Below are 22,638 nucleotides of genomic sequence, written 5' to 3'. Positions count from 1 at the left end.
GCTCGCGCGACGCGTCTCGAGGGTCGAGGACCCTTGCTTGGCTCCTCTACCTGACTCTACGACGAGTAGGCAGATAAATCCGCCGCCTACTACTACTCGCTACGGACAATGCGCGCGAGATGGTGCATCATCGTCCGTATTGTTTGCACAGCCATCGGCCACACGGCCCGATCTCTCGCAGGTGCTGGATGCAGGATACAGATCCAACCACAAACGCGTAACGCGTTTAATGCGAACGACGATTACGCGCTTTGCTATCTCGTTGCCAAATGTTGATTCTTACATGGGACGTTAAACCGAATCTCTCGTTCGATCGATTTTCTTCTCCGAACCATACACGCATGTTCGTAAACACACATATTCTTCACATATGTATTTTGCGTTGATTCGAGTTTACCCGGAACCATCGATATCGACGACATACTATTCCTCCTTTTTGTTTTCTTTCGCTTCTCGTTCTTTCTTTTTTTCATCGTTTTCTTCTTACTCTTCTCCGTTTTCTTTATTGTTAACATTTTTTCTGCGTACTTTCATTTTCGCCATGATTGTCCTCCTAATTCTCCTTGACTCCGCGATTCTTCCTTTCTTCTTCTTCTTCTTCTTCTTGTTCTATCTCTCTTCAGTTGGATCGATATTTTTTCTTCTTCGTCCTGAAAGAGAAAAAGAAGGAAAAGAAACTGTACAACAGAAGTGCTATTGTCACCGTTCAGACGCCTCCCCATTAAAGAACGTCAGGGATTTCTACGAAATCTTTCCGCTGTACGCCAATTTCGGCGCGGCATGGTGGCACAGTGGCATGGCCGTTAAGGGAAAATTACAGAGTTCGGAAATAAAGGGAGAAAGAAGATGGAGATAAAGAAGAAGTGGAAAGAACCAAAGAGATCTGCGGATACGAGAGAGAAGCACACCGCGATAATCCGAGGCTGAAGAGAGGAAAGGACCGACAAAGCTCTCGTCATTAAGCGAAATGATTGCCGGTCGCGAGGGCCACCTACACCCTAACTTGCTTCCAAGGACGAGTCTTTGGAAGATGAAAGTCCACGAATTTTACAGAAAGAACCCGATGATTTCAATAGCTGTTAGCTTCCGATATACCTCATCCGCCTACTATCTTTTCCTTCGTCGCTCCGAACACGAACGAACGCACAACCCCTTTCCTCGTGACGACGTGATGAAGAAAGGTATCATTCTCATTGACCGAAAATATCGACTAGCGTAGGAGAAAAACGAAGATACGTAAAAAGAAGATGAGAAAGCAAGAGAAAAAGAAGAAAAAGTAGACAAAGGAGAAGTAACTATGTTTCTCGCGAGGTAAGGTGCAACGATGGTCCATCCAGCCGGACTGAGCGCGATCGAGTTACCAGTTTCGAATGTCCGCCAGTAGTCGTGAATGGTTCTAGAGTTTCGCGCTCGGATTTCGTAAAAAATGTGATTTCAAAATGCAAATGCTAGAGAACTAGATTGACAATTTTGTGGCAGTACATCTTCGTTTTCTAGTCTCTCCTCGTTCGATTCCTTGTTCTGCGTTTCTTAATTCCTATGTGTAAGGTGATGACGACCAGTTGTACCGTGGGCACCTTCGTTCCAACTTTCTTACTCCACTTAACTGCAGCAAGCTATACTAATGTAGAATAATAGGGTGGAAAAAAAGAATGACTGGGAAGACGAAGCAAAGGGAAGAAACCAAGGTAAGAGATTTCGTCGAGGCGTAGTAGAGGGGCACTGAAAATTGGGAACTGGTGGGGGTGATGGAGACCAGCCGCATAATGACAGGGTGCCTCGCGCCAAGGCCCCGCTAACGAACCGGCCCACGAGACCCGAAAGGGTCCAGGCTAGGAGACGACACTGTATTATTTTACCATTTCGGGGGTCGGGGGCATCATCAGAAATCATCGCCGAATCCATATAATCAGTAGACGGTTACGTGCAGCCATGATTTTAAAAGCAAGAGGAAGGTAACCGAGAGGGGTAGAAAGAACGAAGGGAAAGAGGATGAGGCCTAATAAGGCGAACGGTGGTAGGTACTCCGATATCTTCGTCCTCGTCCTCGTCCTCGTCCTCGTCCTCGTCCTCGTCCTCGTCTTCGTCCTCGTCCTCGTCTTCGTCCTCGTCCTCGTCTTCGTTCTCGTCCTCGTCCTCGTCCTCGTCCTCGCTCTCGTCGTCATACTCATTCACAACCGCATCTTTGTCATCGTCGTCAACCTTCTTTCAAACATCTCTTGGACTTCTGAGTCCTTAATACCAACTTATAGTACTCGTTGCGGCTACTAATGACACGAACCCGATAAAAAGTAAACCCCTTCTACCTTTCTTTCTTCCCTCCTCTTCCGCTATCTTCACGCGTTACACGAAAGGTAGACTTTAAAATCGCAAATGCTCGACAGAACGAATCTGGAGTGCGATCAAAAGCCAACGTACGAAATTGTATCAAAAAGAAAAGAAAAAACTAGCAGAAGTTCGAAATAGATACGTTAAATACGCTGAACGCTTATTCTTTTATCCTGTGATTCACCTTATTCCGAACCTACGGCAGAAAACTTGATCCGTTAGTAATTAGCGCGTGGACATGGAAATATAAAATATAAATATATTGACATTGAAATGTATATGAAATGAATATAGCAGATAGAGAAAAGCATTGTGAGAAAATCAAGACTAAGGCGATAAAGAGCAACATGCGATTACACAGTGAAAGTTCATCGATAAAGATCTAAATGAAAGTTATTGAAGGATATGAAATCTTTTGTGTGTACTGTGCGTTTATTTTGCATAGGAACGACCGGTTTGATACAAATTGAGAAAAACATTTGTACTGGTCTATAAGATAACTTGAATCTTTGAAAAAATTGATCGGATAAAAATTGAAAAAGCGTTCCCTTGACCCGTTTCGTGCACAGCAAATGGAACAAGATAGTAAATGACTCGATATATTTATTTAAAATGAGTTTTGACTGCTGAGTTCCAAATATATTCAACTTTGAAAAAGCTAACAAATCGTTCAAAACAACCGTGGGAGTACAGAAAAAATAGATATACAACACGTAACCTGTATCGACACCGCAACACGCGTTATCTCGATAATTAGGGGCTTTCTCTGGACCGAAATATCGATGTTGGAACCTTTCGAACTGGTTCCAGAAATCCATGGACCGTGTCAGCGAATCGACCGTAAGATAACATATTGACAGACTGACTAAACTCTTTTGTATGTTTTTTTCTAATCTATCTTCGATACACAAACAGGGCATGAACGGTTCTCATCCGTTTCTCTGAATATATCTGTAACGTTGCCGCTTCTTATCAAAAAAAATTCGCAAAACCTAAAAAATCCATTTATCATGTGCTATAGAATGAATCTTAGTAATTACCCTGTAAAAGCAAAATTGGTCTTTTTTCATTTATTGCACAGTGATTGTTAAACCATTTTTTTTCATTTAAATCTAATTTCAGTCTTTTAGATATATGACATCTTCTAATATAATCTGATTTCCTTTCTATGTAGTTACTATATATATATGGAAACGTTCCGATGCGAATGATATTTTAACGTACGTATATACGTTTATCGCATATATGGATATATATTACTATATTATATATAGCTAAGAGTTGGTAGATTTTAACGTTATTCTTAACCGATATAAATTTTCTACGGAACCGAACAACTTTCCTTGCGATGCTTCGGATTTTCAAATAATTTGTACTGCTTTAAAAAAATAAAACATTAAAATAAAACACAACTGATATTTTTAAATACAAAAAACATCATCTGGTCCGATGATCGAATACGCGTGTCGGAACGTCCGCACATGTACGTGCGTAAAAGAGGTAAGTAAGCTGATAAGTAGATAGGCCAGACTGTCATACACGCTTTGACCAAGAAAGGGTAGACAGCGTCATCTCCCGTTGATATGGTGTACAAAGGAAAATACATCCTTGGATAACTGATACATTAGAAAACAGGAATAATAGAAAAATTTTCATTGTATTTAATTCTTTACATAACATATATTTTAACATGTGTAGCTGACCCTAGTGTTTATGGTTTTAAAGGAATAATTGGCCAATACTGAGGTTTTGCTTTGTCTCTGTGTCTATCAACCGTAGTTTGAAGAGCAGTTTCCATTGCTAATATCGTAGGGCTAGCTTCACCATATAATAATTTTGCGTTACTATTTCTTGCATGCATCCATGTGGCTCCTCCTTGGATAGTCTCTTCTTCTTCTTTTCTTTTTTTAATACATGTTTCAGATTCTCTTAATTTTTTCAATTCAAATTTATGTCTCATACTTTGCTCTAAAAAACTCATCATTTCTTCATCTATATGAAATTCCAAATTTTCTGCTTCTTCGTTAGATCTGATTTCTTCACATTTTTCCTCTCCATTCTGATACTTATATCCACTCTTTTTCCGTTTGTGTGATGTATGCTGTTGACTGCTTTGGCATACCAAAGATTTTAATTTATCTCTTAATATTTGGTTCTCATATTCCAGCGCAATACACCGTGTTCTCCACCAAGTTATGTTATGCCTAAAATTAATATCATATATCGAGTATTTTTATTCTTGAATAAATTCGATAAAATTTTGATAAACTTTGTAAACTTGTATAGTTAGTATAAATAGATCGACCAACCTTTTTTGCCATTCTTGAGCAGCTGAGTAATTTTCCCAAAAAGAATTAGCTTGCATCGTATTGACAATTAATTTTTCTTTAGCAACGAAAATATTATTACGATCCGAAATCAATCCTCGACGTTTCGCAAACTTAACCTCAAACTTTATTTGTTGACTACGTTGCTTTTTCAAATTTCTCATTTTTTTTCGACTTCTTCTACGTTTTATACCAACAAATTCCATATCTTATAACCGTTTCGTTTAATGAAAAAAGAAATTATGTTTGTAAAAGTACCATTATCATCGCACTTATATAAAACTACGGAAATTATGGCTATGACTGACAAGACATCAACCTCGTAAACACATAATTAGATCTTCCATTTATTTTATATTACTTTATAATACGAGCATCATAATTGGCAAATAATATATAAGTGTTTCATTCTCCAAGTATTTAATATAAGCTAATACATGTATATTACAATAATGAGCGTCAATGAGTGAATTATTGACAAGTATTATATTACTTTATAGATATACAATCTCAATTGATAGTAATGCGTTTTTAATTTTTTCAAATTTAATATTTTCAACTAGGTGATAATTCTTATAAGAATTGTAAACATATTTGCAATCCATTCTAGATTTCAAAAGTTGATTTCATATTTCTAAAACTATGAATAAAGGAAATTATGAATATCGAAGATGAAACAGGTGACTTTTATTAGAAATGTACAGTACAGTTGTAAGCCTTTATACAGGTTTAAGAAAGACGTTTAAACTTAAATGAAGATGATACAAGCACTAACACTGATTAAAGTCAAAATACATTGTAAATCCTTTCTGTTCTCTGTTCCAAATTCATATGCATCAAAAGCATCAGTAAGATACAGAATATGTGGTTGTACGAAACTATCTCCTACTTAATAGATAATTAATATTTACGTACTCACAGTGAATTTTATAAATATCTCAAAACTCAACACTACTAACAATTATTTTCAGTAAAACTTTGTAAATTCGAGGTCCTGTTTGACATGTGCAGAATTCTAACTTTAATGATCAAAATGTGGATTGTAATATCACATTTCGGTCGAAATGATTCGTTTCATAAAGAAAATACGAAATCATTTGCGCAAGATAAAGTTCGTTGGGTGCCGAAAAGGCATCGCTGCACCGTTTTAACAAACAATGCATATACGTTCATCTTGAAAAGTGTGACTACAAATGTTGTTCCTTAAAAGTAATAAATGATACAAAATTGACTGTGTAATGAACAACACATTGATGCACAACATTCTTCAGATAATGATGAACGAACGATCCTGTTCTCACATGTACGATAAATTTAATCCGCGTTCGAACGAAACTTCATTATCTTCAAAATTAATATTGCCGCTTTCTGTGCTATCTCTCCTTGGATTACTATCAGCTCCATCAATTACGAGATTATGACCAGAAGCTTCACCATTTTCTATTTCACTTATTGGTGACGTTTTATTCATAGGTTCAAGTCCAATTATTACGCGAACATTATCAGGCAACTGGTCCGCAACTGACATTAATTGACAATAGATACCCTCTGCTTTAGATAATGTCCAAGGCAATTCAATATGGTGTGAAAGATCGTTTATGTGCTGCAATGTGTACTATGTGTTAATTAAGGAATAAATATCTCATAATTGCATAATTTAGAATTTACCTTCAATATTTCTGTAAGTCCATAACGATTTTCCATAAGCACATTTCTTTCTGTATCCAAAATAGCTGCACATAAAAGGAGATGAAAATTCTTACACGGTAAGTCAGTCCATAATACTTCCCATAATCTCATTATATCAACCGCGTTGAATTCTCTTTTAAATAATACCAAAAGCCAACGAAAGCAAAAGAACATATTTCCTGAATCGTGCTTGTTCAAGTAATGTGCTAATTGTGGATCTGTAGTACTCAGAAGAGTATATAATTGGCACAATTGGGCCTTCATCCCAGCTTGGTCTATTTCAAAATTGGTACTCTGTTTTGTGTATAATAATCATGATTGATTAAAATTTTCTATAAATGTTTATAATTCAGAATTTATTATAATAAACATACCACTTTGTTCATAAAACCAACAAAGCACCAAAACGCATCAACCTCACTTTCCATTAAACATAAAATAGGACTCAGAAGATCACTCATACCTTGAACGTATCCCAAATCAAAATTGTACATTACATAGGTCATAAGAATATCATATAATTGTGCTAAATGAGGATTATTATCACCCGAGTAGTACGGATGCGTTCTATCTGTTCTGTTCACATCCTTTTCTAAAATTTATATATTTTCAAATATTATAACTTATATATTTTCGTAAATTACTATTTAAATACTTTATGACGTTACCTATCAAACTCTTTCGATCTCGGTAATCAGAGAAATTATTCTCTTGTACAGGCGTCATCGACTTCCATTGTAACTTCATCATAAAGTATTCATCAGTCTTCTTTTTTTTAAGTTCTAATCTTTCAATATGCGTAGAATTCCATGGATAATAATTTAATAAAAATTTCCACACTTCGAAACGTAATGATGGTACAATACCCTATAAAATTTCATAATCTGTTTGTTTTTTATACACATGTGTAAATAATCAGTGATGTTCCAAATAAAATTCTATGTTGTACTTCTTCCTTTCTTTATGTTTCTTCTTTTTTATAAAAACCATTTATGAAAAGCGATTAATATATATATTTAAACTACATATATACAAACCCCATGAAAAATAATTTCTTTCACTTCTTGAGGATTTAAAATTCTTTCTTCCGGATCCTTATATTTGTTCCACTGTTCTTGTGACAGTGGAGTACCTAATATAATCACGTATATTTATATACTTTTGACGATATAATTTGATACAACACTATTTCCTCCATACCTCTTGGACAAGGTGGTCTTGGGGGTAATACTACACCCAATTCATGTTCCCCAATCATTTCATATTCCTCCCCAGAACCTACCGATACTGGTAGAGGAGGAACATCAATTGTAAAAGAATTATTTAATATATCTGCAACTGCTTCTTCGACTGGACGTTTAGCGGGGTCTTTGTATACTGTAATTTAAAAGTTATACAAAATTGTTTAAAAATAGTAGAAATTGCGGAAATAATGTTTCTCTTATCCCACAATTTATTTGTGTACTTACAGCAGATATCTGCCAGTTTACTAAATGCTTCCAATGTTGTTTCATATGGACGGTTATGTAAATTTTTTACAAATTTCCAAACATAATCTGAAGTGTTCTCTTGAAATAAGTCCAATTCAGCAAATGATTTACTTAGTACTGATTGGACCTCATCCACTACAATGTACAAATTTCTGTTTGTACGAGATTTTACAAATTTAATAAATCCTTTTAGAGAATTTACAAAACTTTCAGCATTAGATAGCTGGAAGAAGGCAACGTAGGTAGTACCATCCTTTTGCATAAATATAAGCTGCTGCCCCCCATGATTTACACGAAAGGAGTTTAAATCTGAGAACAAAATTCTAACAGTCCTTGTACGTCCAAAAGAATCTGGTCCTTCCGATGAAGTACGCGTACGTCTGATATGAGTATCTACCAAAGACCATTCTGGGTCTTGATCTTGATTCTCTGATACTACAGAGTCTTCTATGGGTTTCCACTCTATACATTTGCCAAAACTCTGCAATTTTACAGAAAAGTATTCTATATTGTTTAAAGTAATAAATCATAGTCTAAATCAAGTCTACTTACATATTCAACGATATTTAATGTGCCTAGACTGTGAACCTCATCTTCCCTTGTGTTTGCACTTCGTAGTACAACTCCCGTATGAATGCATAAATCCTAATTAAAAATTAATTATGCAATACATACAAATATAAAATATATCAAATTATTTAATACTAAATGAAAATAATTCTGTAAAACCTATGCAATAAAACGAGCATAACGTGCTATGCTCGTATGATATGATGCGTATGATAGCAAGAACATAACCTCACTCACAGGTCATCGTTACACAAAGTATACGAATTTTATGAAAATATATAATGACAACCAACTATAATTGACCTAGGTATGGAAACGAATCATATTTAACGAATTATGCTTCTGCATAGAGTTTTGTTCACTCTTGTTGACGTACCATAACTATTGCATGTGACTTGAATGTTTACGTCATTTACGATAGTGACAGAGTGTTTCGATTAAACTATGAATAGAGACAGCAGGAACTCACAAGTGTTTCTTACCTTTCCCTGTTCTGTCGGCTCAAACATTTTAGATGTATTTTTGTATAAATCAGCAGCCTGAACGAATAATGGCTGATTTCGTCGCATTCCTTCTACTGTCCACAAGTTCACTTTCTTTCTTCCTCTATTTTATTATCTTTGTTCACTCGTGCAATCATGTATGTATCTATAAGCTACTGCTTACGAGAATAACTGTCTTTCTCTAGCGTTATTTTGATCACAATTAACAAGCGAGATATTTCGTCGTTGGCTCGGATATACCTTCGGTGGCCAGAAATTGTAAAACATTTCGTAATAGTTTAAATAACTCGTTGTAAAATATTCTTGATGGATATGAACTTTGCATGACAAACGTTAAAAGATCGCAACCGCAACATTCTACTTACCTATGAGTAAGTGTTTAATCGCGACCTCTACCACGAAAGTTCTTTACCACTGCCACTGTTGTAACCCATACAGATGCATATAAAGATAGAATGCGTGACCGAGCTGAGAAAGCGGTACATACAGGAATAGAAAGAGAACGCTGCATAGAGGCCCTTTGTGTCCTTGTCCTAATAATGCATATACATTCGTACAGCAAATATGCAAATGTTACACAGATTAACGAGCGGCATCAATATCATGCCTGATTGACAGACAAGGACAGAAAAGGCCTCCGTGCAGCATTCTCTTTCTATGCCTATATTGCATCCACTTACGCCGTCTTATGCGTTAACATATAACTCTATTTTTATACCTTTATGATTACAGCTATTCATTCATTTCAGTGCAATACATATCTTTGTATATATTCCAACAACATAAAGTTCACAATAAAATAGTATATTATATTTATAAAATGAATATTGAAAATGTAGCAATATAATACCTAACTGGTCCTTTTTACAAAACAGTAATTTTTATTTTACAATTATAAGATAAGAACATGTGCATGATAAAAGAATTTCATGCTTGATAATAATTTCAAATTCCCTTGAAAATATCTGTAATATTGCTATCTTTTAATACATATTTGTACAGTTCGTTCACGTGTATCATTTTATTTGAAAGAAATACCACTGAAAAATTGACTACCATTCAACTCATTGATTAAAGTGATATTACTCATTATCTGAAGTTAAGCATATAATCAGAAGATCAAATTAACAACTTCAATGTGGTATCAAAAGATGTTAAAATCAGAATACTTAGAGATAAGCATTACTTATCTATGTACAAGTCGAAATGAAATCACGTTAAAGCCAAAGTCGATTCTCAGTTCCTTTGTTCTAACGTATCTAGTCAGAGGGGATATGTGCTATCCGCGATTCAGACGTCAAATCAAGTACAGTTGCACTGAACACCGTGATGTCAAGAACTACATAAGTATATAAACACATACAACTATGTAATTAAAACAAAGCAACATTCACTAGAATGCGATATATGCTCAAGAGGTAATTTTAATCCAATTAATTATGAAAATATATATACATATATGTGTATATATAAAAAAGATGCATGGTAAAATACAATATAAATTGTCGTTTATAATTTGTCGCTCCAAAATCGAAGATTTGCCATGATCATGAATGAAACATAATTAAATATATTAACGTGATATATATTTAACGTAATAATAATCTAAGTTCATACTTAGATATAAATTGCGTAACTTCAAACATTGAGAATTATTCTATGGACTCACAGTTACAACGAAATAGTACTCAAGTACCTATGTAATTGTACGATCGTAATTGAAGATGTGGAATGCAAGTAGAAACTTTCTTCTTTAGGTATTTGTATTTCTTAGAATTCCTACTGTAAATTTTCTTACTGTGAATCAAACAACTGAAGAATACTTGAAACAAGAACTGAAGAAATCTTCGCTGTAAAAAGATTGGTACATAGTTTCAAGACATTGTTCTACATTGTACATATATTTACTTATATTTACTTATAGATATAAAACACGTGTGAATGATTCATAGTAAGATGAAACAAGTTCTTTGAAAATTACAAAGAAAATTATAGTACATGATTAATTTGTTGATGAAGAATTTTTAAAACAATTATCGAAAATTATAGCAAAATTGAAACGAATTAAACTTTTTAAAATTTAGGTACAATCTTAAAACTTATTATTTTTATTCAACTTGCAAAACACGAACATATGAAATTTCTGAAAGTTTATACGAAACTATTGTTTTATGTTATATTAGCATCGTGCAATTTGGTATACGCATGTTCGGCGTTCTAGTGACAATTCTGAACAGTATCTTCTCTTACAATAGAATACCAAAACAGACAAGCCGATTACCCAAAAATTGGCTCGTAAGAATACCTTATACTACGATTATACCGAGTCGTTTGCTTATACGAACGGAATCAGTGAAAAATAGGTCGACACACGATTAGTCACGTGTTCATTGTACGCATGAGATAGAATATTTAGTAATTTAATTTATGACACACTTATCGGATCAACATAAATATGTTGTTTAGTTTAGTGCATATGTACCGCACATAACAGCAGTTCCCGCTTTAGTAAGGCGGAATAATGACTAAATGACGCAGAGAAAGGATGCGAACTTCGACCGTATTATCAAAAACGATAGAAATAATAATAATAATAGAACACTGAAATAACTTCTTTTTCGAAGTCCATTATTTCATTTTATTCGATAATAAACGATATAAGATAGATTTACCAGTGTAAATACATATTTCTATATATTTTTTCTAAAAAACAAAAAACTTAGTGGTAGCTATGACAATTACTCGCTTATTTGCCAACAAAAGGAACTCGCGTGTACTGAATTTCTTCATTCAAAAATCAAAACATACCATTTTACTTTATAAATTTGTATTGTCATTCGTACTTTCCTGAACGTGAGTCATTAGTTGGCTTCTTTAAACAGTTTAAATGAGACAATCTATCGTTAGAATTCTATTGACATGTAATGCAAGAGACTACGTTTACCGAGTGGCTGTTTAGTAAATATTCTGTTGTTAGCAGAATACAGTTAGCGCGGGATTTCAAATTCTCTAGATTAATTTTCTATAGTTTGAAAATCGAAAGTTAGTGTCTACAATTTTGGTAAAAATGATAGCAATCTATAGAAAAAGTCCGTTTGCTTGCAGGAAGTAAAGTGGAAGAAAACTGGCTGCGTTCTCCACAAACGATGACACCATGATGATGACAAACGATGAGCGAAAACAAAGCATCGTGTAGTAAAATTTCTTTGACTTGTGAGAAAAGGAAAAATCTTAAATATAATATTACGTTTCTTCCAGATGTAACGAAAAACATCGAAACGTTTGATGTTTCATCTGTGTAAGAAGTAGAAAAAGCGTTATTCATCTCGTAGAAAAATCCGTTGAAGATATGGAAGAATCGCGCATAGGAGATTGTGATTTATACCGTCCGATAGCAGTACGGTATCTAAAAGCGGCTGAAATGCATGCGAAAATGCAGAGAGACAGTAGATAAGCATGTATGTGTTTGCGTCAGAACCGAACCTAAACTTCGATTTTCATTCATAAGTGCAGTAGCCCTTGTCTACGATCGTCTGGGTACGGATACATTAGTCTTTCTCTCTCTCTCTCATTCTCTCTCACTCTCTCTTTGCACTGACGATGAGTGAACTGCGTTTCTTCGGTACAGATGTACCGAGTTACGGGTACACCTGTACCGAGCGTGAAGCTAGTGCTAGAGTATCGACCCACAGCATGTGGTAACGCTTTCTCCCTTCTCCATTGCTTGTTTCTTTCTTGCTCCCTCTTGAAACATCGCGTCTCAATTCTTCTAATATAATTCGCTCCTTTCTCTTTCTCTATGTAGCCCTTTCTCTTTTGCACGCCACGAAATATAGATTTCGACATGGTCGAAATTTGCAGAACCGTCCACGGAAATTTCAACCCTATGACAATATGGTACATTGTTGTGCATGCGCGAGGAAATACAGGAACGTGCTACCTTGTTCGCAAGCCCTACCTATACGGCCAGACTTTTGAAACTGACATAGAATTTCCAAACGCGCGCACCAAAACCCTGTCTATCATTCCTCGAGTAATTCACAAACATGACTCTTCGATAAGAAAAGTTAATGCTTGGCCTTCAAACTGTGCTGCGTATCATGCACGTAAATTACAAACAGATATTCTACCGTTTCATTTATTCCTATCATTATATCGAGCATTATATCATTATATCCGCCTTCGAAAAATAGCATTCAAAATATTCCATAGTCATTAGTCATTTTCCTTCTCCTAAAAAAACTCAAAGAACTCAAGTTAGAGACTAAAGTGTAATTTTTCAACTTGATGACACAGCCAGAGTCAGTTAATTAAGAAGTAAATGTCCTACATCTGGTTCTATGTCGTTAATCCTATGTATTCGCGGTATTTTCGGTTTTCGTATGAAGTTGCGATAGATCGAAGAATTGTAGCTATCAGAGAAAATAGTGGAAATAGGTTGGAGGGAAATGAATGTGCTTCCATATGGCATTTTACTGTTGTCGGAGGTAATTGCGAATAGAAGAAAATATCCTGAGTCATTGGTAATGAAAGGATAACGCAAAGCGCAGAACGCTTACAAATCTGATCGCGTGGTTAGAACCTCGCAAGACCTCGAAATCGAGAGACGGAAGAGAAACATGCAAGTGGGAGAGGGCTCCAACGACGGTAGTCGTCCCTGGTTTCGAGTCGGACAGCTCAGTTCATTTGGTTGGTAGAGGCGAACGGTGGTGTATAGTACGACAGCTGATTCTGGACACTGTTGCGATCGTTTCTCTCTGCTGTCAGTGGATACAGTACTGCGGATCGTTTAGTTGGTTCGCGATTCGATTTTCGCTTATGCGTGTACGCACAACGGAGACAATTGCGATCCTACCGAATACTATTCTTTCCTCGAAAACGAATGCGGCCTTGCAATTTGAAAATCTTCTCATCGATCATTGGAAAAGCCAAGACAAGGATCAAAGACGCATCGTAGCGATTCACTACGGCCTAGCTAGCCTATGTACAGACCGGGCTGCTCCACGTTCTACTGTGATTGCCGTGTGATCACTATTTTCTTGTGAAACACGACCGTTGTGTATAGTGCAGCGATCAAAGAAAGGGCGGAGAGGCAGAGAATGCACAGCGTCATCATCGGGGTATGATTTCGGACGCTGTTAGGATACCTAAATTTAAATTCGACCGATGGTGAGTTCACTCTATTTATAATGATCATAACGCTTGTTCAGACAATTTCACAAATTTTTAACTCGTACACTGTACGCGCGGTCCTCGTATCCTACTTGAAGGTTTAACCCATCCCCTTTTGTCTACCAGTCTCACAACTCGTAAATTCTCATTTTCTTCTTTTCTCTTTTTCTTATTATTCATTCACTATTTTATCGTAATCGAAAGTGCAGAGTTATGAAAGGTAGCAAAATAAAATCAAGGCCAGTTCCAGTGTTAAAAAATTCATAACTTTACAAGTACAATACAAAGCTTGTGTGGTTTCGGATCATTTTCTTCGCATATTACCTCTGATGACCCATTTAATTTCGCAGCCTTTTTCAATATTTCTCCCATTTGCGACTGCCATTAAAACACATGTCCGATATGTTTAGTGCAACACTTGCAATGTTTATATTGCAATCTTATAGTTAATATATATCAGTGATAGAATGGGATTATACATATTATTAGAAAGATTAAAAAAAGGAAGTTCACCTTTTTTACACACACTTGCGTGTAAATCGGTTGTCGCATCGTAGAATGCGACAATGAGAATGGATTATCAATCACAGCAAGTTAACAAAGACGAGTTAACAAAGAAAGGTAATGATGGCATTCGTTTCGATCTTGGCAGACCACTGCGGCCTGTTTTCGATGTAGAAGGTTAAATTCTTAATGTTGTTCGTCTCAATCTTATTCCTCTTAGAAGCAACTATGTAGGTAGATTCGCTGGGCCACGTGGAGTTGAAATTGTTCACGAAATTTCAACAAAATAAATTTGATGTAAAATGTATGTTGATAATATGTACGTGATAAACAGATCGTTGCATGCGTTGAATCAATGTTGTAACAAGCATGCTTCATCGCAATGATTCTACGCATCACGTGTGTTCATCAAGACATTTGCTGGAATTGAAGTATAGCCGCCCTTCTATCAGGTTCGTTTAAAGATCTGTCGAGAATAACGCGATGCTCGAGAGATGCAATGGGCATTGACCCTGTACGATCGCGACCGATTTATGCAGAAAAGTTTAGTATCATAATCCGTCTACGAGTTTGTTGGCCGAATGACAAAAATATGATTCTTGACCATCTAACCGAGTATTTGTAACGATTGTGGTTCGATCGATCGTTACCAACGATAACTTGTTTTAACGCGAAGATTGTTCATTTACTTGTTAAATCTATAGATACGTAAGTAGGTATCTTGTAAAAACAATTATAAGCGACGTTCAATTAAAAATTTATCGATTTACGGATTATGTCGATCGATCGATCGATTAGCGATTAAGATTTGACCACCTGTAGCAACAAGCGTACATTCTCATCGAAATTGAATTCATCCTAACATATATTTGTATGTTCTGAACCACATGTCTTGAAATCTATCGGAATATTTAGCATGTGTTATTTCATTTCAGGCTATTTCATTTATCGCATCTAATACATATCTAATTGTAAATTCATTCTATCGATCTAGTTGACAAGAAATTACTCGATTATCGCATCGCTAATCAATAAAATTCAATTCAGTTGTAATATTGTCCGATAATTAAAGGTGCGTTATCATATCTTTCGAAAGTAACACGTGTGTTCGAATTTCGTTTTTTCTGTCATTATCGGGCGTAAGAGAAGAATGAATGTCCTCTCCTTTAAAAGGCAAGAAATTACAGTTAAAATGAACTTGAAAGGGAGAATTTATTATTTCTTTGTTTGAATTTAATATCTCTTCCCTTGTTCATCGATTAGAACAAGATTTATTCATTTCTGTCCATGCGACAGATAATGTTAGGATTTATCGTCTAGTAATGCGACAATAAGTCCTAAAAAGAAAAAAAATGTTGCTCTATAGGCAAGAAGGAAAAAGTTCTTTGTTCTCAAACTCGTTTCGACCATTCCAAATGCGTGTGATTCATGGATGTTATCCTGAGAATACTTTTAAAGCGTTGCACAGAAATTCTTGCCATATCCTTTTACGTTCGTTTGACAATAAGTGTCATTTATTTGCAATTTATTCATTATTTATTATAAAATAATGTTAAATAATACAAGATATTTTACATAAAAGGAACTGCTGCCAGGTTATTTAAAACTATTCATTCTTTTATTTATTTAGCAATTCAATCAATATCCACCAGTAGATCGACGCTAGAAACAATTTTCAAACAAATTATAATCGCTGTAACTTTTACAACGGGATGAGATGTAATTGGCAAATTTATGGTTCTAGCATCAACAGATGATGGCAGATTTAAAGAATCTCGCTCTGGCTGGTGGAGGATCTAGATACAGTGGGGATGAACAGGTACAGTTCATTCCAGGTGGAAGTCATCAGGTGACCATTAAATCGCCTCCACCTTCACTGCATTTGGAAAGTCTGAACAATGCTGTTCTCAGGTATGCTACATAATCGCTAATCATTACGCAAAAAATAGCACTTGAACAATTTTTTAAGCATAAATTCTTAGAAAGTTTCATTCGGATTTCAAATGACTTCGACTTCGATGTATCTAACAAAAAGTTTATATGTAGGAGGTGGAAAAGCAAGTCTACTTTAAATTCTGTCAATCGTTCGTACGGGCTTCCCTTAAAAAACGAAAATATAAGAACGAGCATGTCTTTTGGCGATTAAGCTTTCTGATAGTCTCGCATCGATACATTCTTTATAACTAATGTAAATAAGAGATAATGTAGTCGATACTGATAGTTGCGTAATAAACTACATCGTGTGCAAATCTTTCTACAAAAAAGATTGGATAGCGTAATTACAAAGGTTACTCTCTATTCGATGAACGTCTTTTTAATATTACGTTTGAAAGGTATTTATTTTACTAAACCTTAGCAGAAGATCAATGTATAACGTATACGCATAATCGTCTGCACTTTCATTAAGGATTCAATGCTACAAATTGATGTTGAAATTTTACATACATATGTAGTACAATCAACTTTTGTTCATTTTTAGATCGAGATATTCTTAGATCAAACTTCGGTGATTAATTATGTGCTTGAATAACCATTTTTAAATAGGTACCTAATAATAGGGAATCGTAGATTTTAGTTTAGTTTCAGTTTATCTGTTTCTTTTCTATTCATATACACCAAGCAGAATTTTATTGGATATATTAGATTGAGAATGTATAACAAAGACCACCGCGGTCATCGAGTGAACATCGAACACGCGAACTAATATATCCCAAATACGACTAAAACGGATCTCAAGGTCTTCCCATTGATCGCTTTAAGGCTTTCACAAAGCATCAATATAATTTGTCGTTCACAAAGTAAAACTGCGCAAAGTTTTTAAACTAAGGTTGGATACTTATTGTTAAATTGTATGGGAAAAGTATTGGTACGTTTGACTTTTTCAGGTGGTCCTTCGCAAAAATACACATTACATTCGAATTAAATGATGCGAAAATAAAAATATAAGCAAAAATCAACGAAGTCAGATTTTTGGTAATTATATTTAATGTATATTCATAAGTACACAAAATCGTTCGAATTTGTTTACAAAAATTTAACTGATTATCCCTTTGGTAACAGTACATACGATCGCGATATCGATTAATCCTTATTTTTGTTGAAACCTTAAAACTAGAATGAAATGAGCGATTAAATTACAGATGCGACGAACATCGTATGCTTAACATCGCATAGCTTCTAAAATTCATTTTACACCACTGCAAGCCACGCTCGCAGGCATAGGATAAAAGACTTAGTTATGTTCTAACTTTACCGTAACCGGGCTAATATTTAAAGCGAGACAAAAAATGTAAAAAAGAAGAAAGCTAAAGATCTAACAATTATTAAAGTAGGACTAGAGTGAACTGTTTCTTGTGGCAGTTTCACTTAAATATCGCTTTCGTGAAAACGAAAACCAACAGTTATTTAATTTGTTGAATTAAAATATCTATTCCACAAGCTATTTCAATTGAGCTGAATTATCTGAAGTGTCCGAAATGTTCGAAATATTTGAAATGCGGGTAAAAGAGTCCTTTCTGAATGCTGCAACATTTTCTTGTTTGTATTCCAGTGGCTCGCAAAATAATCTCCATTGCAATTGCAATGGTAGTGCGTCTAATGGTACCGCAGTTGCAATGTGTAGCAGTAGTATGTTCGCGAGAAAAGTACCAAACCATAGTCCAGGACAAGATGGCAAAAGGCCGGCAGTAACATTGACGCATTTACCGAAGAGGCCACCGGTTGACGTTGAGTTCAAGAACTTAGCGTACAGCGTATCCGAAGGCAGAAAGAGAGGTTGGTCTTCGAAAGAACAACACATTACGTAAAAAACATAACGAACGAGAACGATATGTATAAATATTTGTGCATAGAAGCACATTCGGTAGACACTTTCTTCAAAAATATGTTCAACAACAACCTAGCTGAAATAATCAATAGGAATGTATAGGTTGTATCATCTCCTGTTTCGGCCCAAACGTACCTTAGATATGCAGCTGGACTAGGTTGTGAAGAGGCCACAGCTAGAGAATCTAGGCACTCGCGAAATATGCGCTTTAATGAAATTTCTGTATATTACCTTCACGAACAAGTAAATTTGACAAGATTTTAACTCCGTTTTGTCAATGCGAAATATGAAATAAATCGTTAAAATATCGTACAAAGAAGGAGAGATAGGAAAATATGAAAAAATAAAGAAACAAGAAAAGATGATGAATCTTATGGTGTTTTACGTTGCAGGGTACAAAACAATTTTAAAATGCGTAAACGGTAAATTCCAATCGGGAGAACTGACCGCTATCATGGGTCCTTCAGGTGCTGGGAAAAGTACACTGATGAACGTTTTGGCAGGTTACAAGTGAGTTACGTTTCTAAACAATTTATATGATGTTAAGAGACAAAAAAATACAAGTTGAATAAAAAAAAACATCACGGTATTCTATATTTTCAGAACATCTCACTTGAGTGGTTCTGTTTTGATAAACGGAAAGGACAGGAATCTGAGGAGATTTCGAAAGATGTCCTGTTACATAATGCAAGACGATCGTCTTTTACCTCATTTAACGGTCTATGAGACAATGACTGTTTCGGCTAATTTAAAATTAGGAAAAGACATCAGCGCGAGGGAAAAGAGAGTGGTGGTACGTTAAAAAAACGAAACTCTGGAAACAAATAAAACGCAGAAACAGTAGCCGAATCACTTAAAATAATAATTTGAACAAAATAACATTTAACGCAGATCGAAGAAATCATCGAAACGCTCGGCCTAAGCGACGCGAGCAATACACAAACCCACTGTCTTAGTGGAGGGCAGAGAAAAAGGCTATCAATTGCATTGGAACTTGTTAACAACCCTCCGGTGATGTTTTTTGATGAACCAACTTCTGGCTTGGACAGTTCGACTTGTTATCAATGTTTAAGTTTGCTCAAATCGTTAAGCAGAGGAGGTAATTGTGGCAACGAATTTCTTAAATATGAAATCATCACTATCTCATAGTTAGTAATGCTGTCTACTCTTTGATAAATGTTTTTATTTCTGGGATATCTTAGGAAGGACTATTATATGTACGATACATCAACCAAGCGCTCGACTGTTTGAAATGTTCGATCATTTGTACCTTTTGGCCGAAGGTCAGTGTATATATCAAGGAAACGTTGGTGGCCTGGTACCTTTTTTATCGTCAATGGGCTTGGAATGTCCTAGTTATCATAATCCAGCGGATTACGGTAGGTGCAATTATTAAGTTAAAGACTTGAATAACATTCAAATTTCATTAAAAAGAGGAAAAACAATTTCGTTTAGTTATGGAAGTGGCATGTGGAGAACACGGAGAATGCGTGCATAAATTAGTCATGGCAGTAAATAACGGTAGATGTGCTAATTATCAGCAACATCAGGCTACGATAAATGCAGTGCAAACTGTATCGAATGACATCGCAAAAGAATCGCCGCAGCAAGAAACAAAATCTGAATCTGCTTTAATACCAAACGGTGTGACAAAGCAACCGAATGGCGGGACGGTAATCAACATACCAATCTCTTGTACGACTTCTTTGTTGGACAGTGCGGAGAGTATAGAACAAAAAGTTGGCTTTCCAACGAATAGTTGTACCCAATTTTGGATCCTTCTTAAAAGAATATTCTTATCGCAAATAAGAGACATGGTTAGTATACTTGCACACAGCCTTGTTCAATAGTAATATTTCGTTTGCTTAACGATATTTTATCATTTTTATCGTAGACATTAACGAGAGTAAGGCTGATTTCCCATATAATCGTTGGATTCCTCATTGGTGCAATTTATTACGACATCGGCAATGAGGCCTCAAAGGTAATGAGCAATGCCGGTTGCGTCTTCTTTACGGTGATGTTTCTCATGTTCACTGCTATGATGCCTACGATTCTTACGTGTAAGTGAACTACACGATAAATACTTAAGCCTTGTCTTTCTATATGTATTAACAACGTTTTTTGATATAGTTCCGACAGAAATGGCTGTATTCGTGAGAGAACATTTAAATTACTGGTATTCTGTGAAAGCTTATTATCTTGCGAGAACTTTAGCCGATGTACCCTTTCAAGTAAGTACATATTACACTTTTTATTTCAACATCTATGTTTTCAATGAACACTCATTTCAATTAACGTGTTTGTTATTTTTATTGTAGATAGTGTATTCTATAGCATACGTCATTATCGTATACTTCATGACGTCGCAACCATTGGAAACAAATAGATTCATGATGTATTTAACTATATGTATATTAACAGCGTTAGTTTCGCAATCCATCGGTTTAGTAATAGGTGCAGCGATGAGTGTAGAGGTACTGTTTTATATTCTAATCTGTAAAATTTGCTTTTGTGTTATTTAGTGTCATCTCTCGGGCCTTAATGAAACGACAAATTTTATCCTTCTTGCAGAGCGGAGTATTTATTGGCCCTGTATCGTCAGTGCCCATCATTCTGTTCTCCGGTTTCTTCGTCAATTTTGATGCCATTCCAAAATATCTCAAGTTTCTTTCATATGTGAGTTATGTCAGGTACAGCTTTGAAGGTGCCATGATTTCTGTATATGGTTATAATCGTGCTAAGCTCAAGTGTTCTGACGCTTACTGCCACTTCAAGAGCCCGACGAAGTTCCTGGAAGAAATGTCGATGCAAAACGCTGTCTTCTGGCTAGACGCCGTTGCGTTGGCAGGTTTTTTGCTTACCTTGAGAGTGATCGCCTACTTTGTACTGAGACTGAAATTACGATCTCTTCGTTAAAACACACAGTGAATATAATCGATGATCACTTGGTCGTCATCGTGTTAGGAATATTCGTTTTACCTCAATTTAGCCCGAACGTGAGAGCTGACAAGTCTTCTTCGGAAATTCGCGGTTACGATTCTAAATTTCGATTCTTTCTCTGAAAATAGAAATACCCGGACATTTATGTATCAAAATAACATAACATACATGCCTGAAAATGGCGCGATGAAATGTTTTCTTTTTCATTTGTCGTCAACTATTAAGATTTTCTACTTTCTACTTACTGGAATTCATCATCTCATTTACACGCTCATGTTGCAAATGAGAAAATCGCCTTTAAAACGTTCTATTATGAAGGGTGTACAGTGCTTCATTACCTCGAGTTTTTTTTTTGAAAGAAACGAAGTTTAAAAGGAAGCCTTCATTCTCAATAACGCATTTCCAATATCAATTGCAATTAATGTAATTTCTGCCATGTAAATACAAATTGTAAATGTTGAAGAAAACATTCATATTTCACGCAAACTCAAAGAGATACGTATGTTGTTTCATACGATCAAATGAGATGACTAACAATAGTAGACACAAACGAATGGTACGCATAAAAGAACACAGTTTAGGCATTTTTAACACAATAGAGTGCGCCAGAATTACATTGAAATTGTAAATCATCGATAATAGACCGAAAAGAGATCACTGTTGGTACTATACATTCTCAATCGAAGTGCAAACATTTATAGCCAATTATTACAAACTCGCCAGGAGCCTTAGGCCCATTCAAGACTCATGGTCCCTCCAACGAGCGCGTGTGCACCACGCGACAGCATAGACTTTTTTTGATAGATAAGCAATTGAATTTACAAATCACGAAAATTAGAACGGATTCTTTATTGTTCTTATAGATATTTATGTCACTACATTCACTTACGATTAGTCTATGCGGGAGGTATCTCGAAGATATACCATTGATGATAAACGACCACTAATCGTTTAAACCTAACGGACAAAAAGAAGTTTTAGCCGAAAACATTGAAGTACCAAAAATTAATTTACATATATATGTCCGATACTTAGGTATATCGGCGAGATACCTATAAACACATATTTGTACTAAATGATTTCTTACGAGATCACGAGCAATCCTTATCCATATTGTCATTCCATTTATAGATAATTCAATAATTATAACGTTTAAGTGATAAAGAAAAAATGATAAAACATATACTGTAAAAAGCTCACACCTGACCAATCACTAGCTGCCTGTGCGTTTGCTTCTAAGTCTGGAATGCTGAACATTGTTATATTTATTACGATATAGTCGTTTA

The 22,638-nt window shown here is 35.5% G+C and overlaps 3 protein-coding genes across 10 annotated transcripts; 1 reads left to right on the top strand and 2 right to left on the bottom strand.

Annotated features, from left to right (window-relative positions):
• Window positions 1-3,966: 3,966 nt before the first annotated feature.
• Window positions 3,967-5,174, bottom strand: LOC122567070 (gem-associated protein 8-like). The gene is made up of 2 exons (XM_043725172.1): window positions 4,638-5,174; window positions 3,967-4,532 (listed from the first exon to the last, which is right to left on the bottom strand). Exons 1-2 carry the CDS (start codon window positions 4,859-4,861, stop codon window positions 4,040-4,042), a joined length of 717 nt encoding a protein of 238 aa, XP_043581107.1. The 5' UTR covers window positions 4,862-5,174; the 3' UTR covers window positions 3,967-4,039.
• Window positions 5,175-5,320: 146 nt separating this feature from the next.
• LOC122567069 (TBC1 domain family member 15-like) lies at window positions 5,321-9,428 on the bottom strand. Of its 7 annotated transcripts, XM_043725164.1 has the most exons (10): window positions 9,273-9,428; window positions 8,887-9,147; window positions 8,387-8,479; window positions 7,814-8,315; window positions 7,545-7,721; window positions 7,382-7,476; window positions 7,013-7,211; window positions 6,719-6,936; window positions 6,324-6,638; window positions 5,321-6,270 (listed from the first exon to the last, which is right to left on the bottom strand). In XM_043725164.1, the coding sequence occupies exons 2-10, from the start codon at window positions 8,971-8,973 to the stop codon at window positions 5,953-5,955; spliced, it is 2,004 nt and encodes a 667-aa protein (XP_043581099.1). In that variant the 5' UTR covers window positions 8,974-9,147; window positions 9,273-9,428; the 3' UTR covers window positions 5,321-5,952. The 7 variants fall into 7 exon arrangements, with proteins under 7 accessions (XP_043581099.1, XP_043581100.1, XP_043581103.1 ...); XM_043725165.1 differs by lacking the exon at window positions 9,273-9,428 and having other exon boundaries at window positions 5,321-6,258; window positions 8,887-9,266; XM_043725168.1 differs by lacking the exon at window positions 9,273-9,428 and having other exon boundaries at window positions 7,814-8,296; window positions 8,887-8,909.
• Window positions 9,429-13,162: 3,734 nt separating this feature from the next.
• LOC122567068 (ATP-binding cassette sub-family G member 4-like) lies at window positions 13,163-22,009 on the top strand. 2 transcript variants are annotated; one of them, XM_043725162.1, is made up of 12 exons: window positions 13,163-14,076; window positions 16,328-16,494; window positions 18,134-18,357; window positions 18,802-18,919; window positions 19,013-19,202; window positions 19,301-19,508; window positions 19,612-19,788; window positions 19,865-20,226; window positions 20,304-20,472; window positions 20,543-20,643; window positions 20,731-20,886; window positions 20,984-22,009. In XM_043725162.1, exons 1-12 carry the CDS (start codon window positions 14,074-14,076, stop codon window positions 21,326-21,328), a joined length of 2,220 nt encoding a protein of 739 aa, XP_043581097.1. In that variant the 5' UTR covers window positions 13,163-14,073; the 3' UTR covers window positions 21,329-22,009. The 2 variants fall into 2 exon arrangements, with proteins under 2 accessions (XP_043581097.1, XP_043581098.1); XM_043725163.1 differs by lacking the exon at window positions 13,163-14,076 and adding an exon at window positions 17,469-17,556 and having other exon boundaries at window positions 16,358-16,494.
• The last annotated feature ends 629 nt before the right edge of the window (window positions 22,010-22,638 follow it).

This window comes from Bombus pyrosoma, linkage group LG4, assembly GCF_014825855.1.
Source record: "Bombus pyrosoma isolate SC7728 linkage group LG4, ASM1482585v1, whole genome shotgun sequence".
NCBI classification, from domain to species: Eukaryota; Metazoa; Arthropoda; class Insecta; order Hymenoptera; family Apidae; genus Bombus; species Bombus pyrosoma.
The sequence above is the reverse complement of the archived record's forward strand: the minus strand, read 5'-3'. Positions and strand labels throughout refer to the sequence as shown.